This window comes from Fomitopsis serialis (genome assembly GCF_022376445.1).
Source record: "Fomitopsis serialis strain Sig1Antser10 chromosome Unknown B0H18scaffold_230, whole genome shotgun sequence".
Taxonomy (NCBI): domain Eukaryota; kingdom Fungi; phylum Basidiomycota; class Agaricomycetes; order Polyporales; family Fomitopsidaceae; genus Fomitopsis; species Fomitopsis serialis.
Window position 1 is genome coordinate 1 of NW_025955190.1, and position 6,769 is coordinate 6,769.

General features: G+C 56.3%; 3 protein-coding genes across 3 annotated transcripts; 2 read left to right on the forward strand and 1 right to left on the reverse strand.

The window, feature by feature from the left end:
- Window positions 1–2: 2 nt before the first annotated feature.
- Window positions 3–312, reverse strand: B0H18DRAFT_838037 (uncharacterized protein; the record flags this gene model as incomplete). Its single annotated transcript, XM_048039461.1, has 2 exons — window positions 3–150; window positions 212–312. Coding segments are annotated over 2 exons (249 nt in total), but the record flags the coding sequence as incomplete, so codon positions are not given.
- Window positions 313–1,891: 1,579 nt separating this feature from the next.
- B0H18DRAFT_1127027 (uncharacterized protein) lies at window positions 1,892–3,997 on the forward strand (the record flags this gene model as incomplete). The annotated part of the gene is made up of 6 exons (XM_048035244.1): window positions 1,892–2,081; window positions 2,136–2,311; window positions 2,371–2,450; window positions 2,511–2,829; window positions 2,882–3,328; window positions 3,380–3,997. 6 exons carry the CDS (start codon window positions 1,892–1,894, stop codon window positions 3,995–3,997), a joined length of 1,830 nt encoding a protein of 609 aa, XP_047885512.1.
- Window positions 3,998–5,461: 1,464 nt separating this feature from the next.
- On the forward strand, window positions 5,462–6,262 carry B0H18DRAFT_1127028 (uncharacterized protein; the record flags this gene model as incomplete). Its single annotated transcript, XM_048035245.1, has 2 exons — window positions 5,462–5,838; window positions 5,941–6,262. 2 exons carry the CDS (start codon window positions 5,462–5,464, stop codon window positions 6,260–6,262), a joined length of 699 nt encoding a protein of 232 aa, XP_047885513.1.
- Between the last annotated feature and the right edge of the window lie 507 nt (window positions 6,263–6,769).

Here is a 6,769-nt window from a genome sequence, read left to right on the forward strand (position 1 = left end):
GCCTCTATTATGTCGCGATACTGAACCAGATGTTCTTCATTCGGTCGGTCCTTGAACGTCAACCATCTTTCCCTCCACTCCGCCCTCTCCGGAAGCGAGTCAACCCTCTGTAACAAGGAGTAGGAATGTGATATGAAAGGCCTAATCTTTCTTTGAACTATATAGCTGGACTTAGCACGCGGTGACATAGAACTTATTGCGTCAAGCTTACCCCAGGTATGGCCAAAGCTCTGTCAACTGATCCCGACTCAAACCTTCCTGTATCGCCCAGGACGCGAATCTCCAGTCCATTTCGGACTCAAAGGGCTCCCAAGGATTTGAGGGGTCACGATCTCCTTGTTCGACGGTCTTCTCTCGGTCATCTTGTGCGTCTTCCTCCTCAAGGTTATCTGCCGTTGTTTTTTTCGTCAATTTAATGCATGGCACATAATGTGAGGACGGGCTTACCGTGTCGGTGTGCCTCCTTTCGTCTTTGTTCCCGCCAACTCTTTCGTACGGCTTCGTCTGTACGTATCACCCTCGCGGCATCCTCATCCACGTCCTCAACTCTGGGATCCGCGTTGTCATCCAAAGTTCGCCTGGATTGAGCCGAGGAGGTCCCTGATTTACTTGACGTTCCTTCGCGTCCCGGGACGCGGACGTCGACGAAATCGTACAGGGATGCAAGGTCTGAGGGGTCTTCACCTTCTTCTTCATCTGAAGACGAGGTAATAGGTGATGGGTGGTAATGTGGATGGACGTGGCTCCCGCTCCCGCTGGCTCCTTCGTCGGCATCATGATCGAGGTTGTTGTTACTTTTCGATCTGTAAAAAAGGCTACCGAGGGTGTCATGGGCTAAGAAATTTGACTTCTTACTGTGCATCGAGTTCGTGCAGCCAATGTCGTCTTCATCGTCCGAAATGTCGAACGCAAACACTTCTTTAGCTTGCCTTTCTTATACCACGCGCAACCTTGACTGGTAGTCTGGTGTGCTGATAGTCCTTGCACCGTGTCGAATGGTCGGTTGCAGGCAGCGCAGGTTGTTGACAAGATCTCTTCCAGAGAGCGACGCCTCTTCCCCATACCCTGTTCAAAGTGTTTTAAGCTTCAGTGAATAGATATGAGTTCAATCGACTTCGACGAGGACTTACCGTATTTTCGAAGGGGTATTTTCGAAGGGAAACGGTCGTGGGTCTGGTTGCTTTCAGGGCGCTTGCAAAGACCACTCAAGAGCCGAACTTCATTCCTATATTTGACTTAAGCGACTCTGACAGGCAGGACGCTGTGATCGCGGGAGCGAGCACGCCGCCCTGCCTGTCGTCTCCCTTCTTCTCGTGCCTTTCTTCTCAGTACTGCGAGGTCCTCCCACCTCTCATTCTTGAACGTTTGAATGGTCACCTTCATCTTCTACTGGCATCCACTAGCACCTATCTCTGAGACTTCTGCAGCCCGCAGCCCGCAGCCGCAAGGCTGCATCTGTAGCGCTCGGCTCCATACACCTTGACGGGCGGCGCACATTTGACACTAGCACCTGCTCCCTGTAAAGTTTGGCACAAGGCGGTCAGTTCGCTTCAACCAACGCACTTTCAGTCTTTCCTTGCTGACCATCGTGTAGTCGCGTTGATCGTACGGTGTTGAAGGCCCGGCACACGGCGTAAGGTGAGTAAACATTCCAAATATTGTCTGCACTTAGAGCTTGCAAAGGGCGCACCGTTCTGCGCCGTTATCGGCGCTCATGCGGGGCACTGGGCTAGTGCCTCTCCATGCGCTCTCCCACGGCTGTGCCTGGATGTGTTAAATGTGGCACGGCGTACAGCCGCGCTGCACCCGTGTTACATAAGGCTGCCGTTTGGAGTACCTCAGTTGTACATACCTCTGCGGTTGCTCTGCGGCGTCCGGAAGTGCCCTCAACATGTCGTACGGGAAGCCTCCCACTTCCCTTGGGTTGCTGCCTCCTCGCTCTCGCTCTCTCCTGCGGAATGCTGCGTCTCTGACTGCTTGGACGCCTTACCCTCGCAGCCCTCGTAGTCCCCTACGTTGCGAGGAGAAAGCTGAGGCCGTGGAGGCAGAGGACATAGCGTACCTTTCTTCTGAACATATCAGTGAGTTAGCCTAGCTAGATCAGCCTGGATTACACTGATCTTGGGCAAACTCAGGCTCTGAACCTTCAACGTCTGACAGTGAATCCCAATCATCTGCAAAGGCCCCATCACTTTCTACTTCTCAAGCCTCCCAATCGGACGGCGATCGCTCTCTTGATACACTACTGCGCAAGGTCTTTGGGGACGCGCTGGACGAAAGACTTGGGCCTGAACTGTTTGACTTCGAGCGCGTAAGTGTACTCTATTCTACGTCTGGCGCAAGACTTGAACTGACGTCAAATCACATCAGGAGGTCAAGATCAATAACGACGAGTGGCTCCAGTTAGTAGCTTACGTGCAGGAGTATCCCGCCCTTCACAAGTTCTTCAAGTGAGTCGACTATGCTTGAGGCCGAGGAAGGGATGCGCGACTCACTCGCGCATCTGTCAGTTTCTATTACGACTCCTCATCTCAGACTCTTTCCATGAACTCCCCGTCTGGGGCTCATCAGCACATCGTTATTGAGATATGCGACTCGCAGAGGCCGCTCTTTACTCCCTGCATCTTCGTGATCAGAAACGTGTACAAGATAACTCTGGGTGTCGAGCAGATGAAGGAGCTCGCGGGGCCGATCTTGGCTGCCCGCCAGACCAAGTCGACTATGCACATCCCGGATATCGTGATCAAGATAACCTACATGGACGGCGAGTACGAGGTTGGGGTGATCGAGGTTGCTTTCAGCGAGACGTGGAAGCATTTCATCGGACGGGTAAGCACCACTGTCAGTGTACTCCAATTAACCAGTATTAACGAACAATCAGATGCTCGAATACCAACGTATCGCCACCCAGGACGACGACCCGTTCAACTGGCCGGTGTATATAGGAGGCGTGAAAATCTTCGAGCACACGAAGTTCAAGAGACCGAAGCTGACTCCGGGGGCCGGCTACGATAAACAACGGCTGCAGTGGAAGAACCTACCGCTGACGGCGCTGACTGAGCTCCCGGAGAACGAGGTCGTGCCTGAGGGCGGCGAGGTCGTGGAAGAGGACGTCAACGAGGAAGAGGATCCCGCTCCGAGCGAGTGCGATTTCATCTTAACGCGCCCCATCATGGCCAACAACCATGTATGGTGTGGCGAACTGTCAGCATGGTTCGCGTTGTTCGATGTTTCCAGGTTCCTAACGGACGACGAGCGTAAGGAGCTCAACAACGGCCTCAATGATGGTTTGAGTATGGAGGAGTGGGCTAAGTTGGGCTACGTCATAGTGAGCAGTCATTCTATGGATCGGTTCTTGAGTACTCAGTGGCATCCGCAGCCTGTGCAGGAGAAGTACGACAACTACCCGAAGGACCGATACGATATGTTCTGCGGACGATGGCGACGCGTCTTCACCAGGGCGCGTTTCGAGGTGTGGAGGAAAGGCTGCGAGGACTGGGACTCATTCAAAGAGGATAACGACGAAGCGAACATCTACCAGACGACAGAGGAGGTCAGGAGGGCGTATCAGTTCACTAACCTTGGCGAGGAGTTGCTGCGCCAGCTGCGCCAGCTGCGCCAGCTGCGCCAGCAAGACGAAGAAGATCTGCCAGAGGAATTCCAACTCCCTTTCCCCGCCCTAGTCGAAGCCATCCGTCACGGCGCGAAGTGCTGCGCGCGCAACCGGTTGCAGACCTTCAAAAGGCGACTCCCTGGAGAGACAGCGTTCAATCACACTACGCTGGGTCGTGCCAACTTCAAGCCACCCAAGCCTGTTGCGTCGCTGACCGACGATGCATTTGTTCGCCGGATGAGCTCACAAGAGGCAGGAATGAGCGCAAGCCTGGCGCGGGTGAGACAGAGGGAGGAGCGCGAGGACGCCGAGGACGCCGCCGAGGAGGTGAACGCAGACAGGCGTCGGCGGCCTCGAAGAGAATCGCCGCAGAGGTTGGCGTAGTGTCTCTGCCTCAGGTCGCGGCCTCTCGTCCGCGTGTTACAGCCTCTATTTGTACGCTATATCGCTCCTCTGTTGCATGTTGCATCGCTGTACTTATTCCGTGTATTCTCAACGTCTGTCACACCTGTAGCCATGTAGCCTCTACACCTCTACCCCTGTAGGATACGTCGAATTGAGCTGTCCATGTAACGTCGCACAACCTATGTCTGTTTCTTTGTACCAGAATGTCACACCGTGTTGTTCAAGCTATCGTACGGCTATCGTACGCTCGCACGTCGACAGCTCCGCCGCCCGCGCTTCGAGCCAGTGCACACTCGCGGCCTTACATACTTCGCTGGCACTACTTGACGTTAATCACCCAGCGGTGTGTGGCGCGGGCCCCCTCTTAGGGTCGCCAACACCGACTTGTTACTAAACCATTCTAATGTATTTCTTACACAATGCTCAGTACACATGCGCGAAGTTCGCGCGAAGTTCAGTAGTACTAGCCGGGCGAGCGAGTCCGCGCCGCGCGACTCATAGTCTCGCCGCAAGACCCTCCTCGTTAGGGATTTGTACTGGCATTTCGAAGTAGGCTATGAATGGACGGGCTTCCATGCATCAGTCTAGTTTCTGAACGGGGCGAGGATGACGCGCGGGCCACACTCACACGACGTATCACTTGCTGTGGCTGTCGGTATGACAGTGGACAATTTATGTGGCTCGCGCGCTGATGCATTCATGAAGACCCTTTAACAATGGCGCTGCGCTCGAGCGAGCCCGTGTATACCTTCTCAACCTTAGGTATCGTAGCTGCATGGTGAGTGACGAGTGGGTACCTACGTCCTCTCACACCTCTCGTCCACCTGCCCGTACAGGACGTCGGTCGATCCTACGACGTGGACGTGCGGTGGACGTGTGTGTGGTCCCCCGCTTGTGTGCCCGTTGACCCGCCCACCCACTCGTTCGTGTGCCTGCTCGCCCACCTATCAACCCATTTGGCTGTCTGCTCACCTGCTCGACCTGTCACCCATGTACTACTTGCATGTTCACCGACTCGCCCGCCGCCTCCCCGCTTGCATTGCGCGCGTTCGTCGGCCGTGTGTATCATGATGCTGCCGCCCGCGCCCGCACTCGCTCGTCCGCTCGTCCGGTGGTCCGGCCGTTCGTTGGCCGTGCCTGCACGCAGGGCAGTGGCCCTGCGTTCTCGCGGTCGCCGTGCGCGCCATGCTGCACGTTGCCGCGTCCTGTGCCTGCGTTAGTGGGGTCGCTCGCATGCGTTTGCACTCACCTGTGGGCACTCGCCCTCGCCCTCGCCCGCCCGCCACTCACACTTCCCAGCCGTCCGCTCGTCGCTGTAAGTACTCGCACCCGCGGTATGTTCGTGGGCTGCGTACGGCGTTGGCGACTCTACATTCAAGAGGGCGCGACGAGGCGCGACACGACTTGCGCGTACGGGTGCCCGCGCCACAGCGGAGTCTGAATATGCCCTGCAAACCCGCAGGGTGCTTAACCTCAAGTGGCCTCACGGACCAGGACACGGAGCTCCTCGTCCACTCCATTGCGCACTTCCCGCACCTCGTGGCGTACCGCAACCTCTTCATCGACGCGGGCTCCGTGCGTTTCCTCACCCAGTGGCTCCGCTGGCTCGAGGAGTTCCAGTTTGACAACCTCAAGTCCTCCGTACAGAACGAGTATGCGCTCGTGGCGAGGGCCCTCGCTAGGCTTCTCACGGAAGTGGTGGAGGATGACGCGAGGGCGAGCCCGACGCCTTGGGGTCTGCCGAGGACGTACAAGCGACCGCAGGAGACCATGTCGCTCAACGCGGACCTCGCCCTCCGGACAATGCGGCTCGCTCTCTTGTATCGACGATGACGCTGTGGAGGAGATCCCGGGCGACATCATCCTGTTCTCGCATAGACTCCGACCCAATCTGACCGTTGCGCCGTGCAATCGCGTCAGAGCTCACGCTCCCAAACGCTCCCACACCACCTCTTCGAGTCGAACGGCTGGTCGACGTCACATCACGAGAATCTGCGTGCCATTCAAGTGGCGCGAGACGGACGGATGGGCGAGGGCCGGAAGACGCCAGCCATACCCGCTGCAGCGGGGCGGATCGTGCAGCTCGAGGATGAGGTCTACCAGGCGAACCTGCACCTACCGGATGAACAACCGTTCCTTCCGTCCGTCAGTTTTGACCTGCCAGTAGTCTCGCCAACTCGCGTCTACGCGCATGACCGTACCCGCTGCAGCGGGGCGGACACATGCCGGTGGACCGTGCTCTGACATAGTTGTATGAACCGGGACTGGTTATCCCACTTATCTCCGGTGACTTCGTACTCTTTCCTTCCTGTCGCCTCACGCATTTCAATCTACACTACAAAGGGAGACGAGCCTCTATAGTCCTACATAGTGACAGAGAAATGTCGAAATGGTGCGGTGATCGGAATGGCTGGGCTACCAACTCATCACTTCAGTAGTACAATATCTCTACGTATCTTTGATGCATCACAAATATTCTAATGTATATCAGGGGTCTTTACTAGCTACTTAAGTGTGCGCGCACCGCACCTAGCTGATCGATTAGACGCGAAGCCCGGTCCTCGGAAGTACTTAGCGGAAGCTGCGATTCGCGAAGAGACACCGCTCTCCCATCGTTTTCCGGAGCTGTCTTATTCCCTCCTCGACTTGTGCCTACTTGTACTGCCAGGATGGCATCGCGCACTCGCTCAGCCGCTCGGAAGCAAGCTTCGTCTGTCAACGACAGCCCCGAGGCCAAACGAAGCGCCCGCC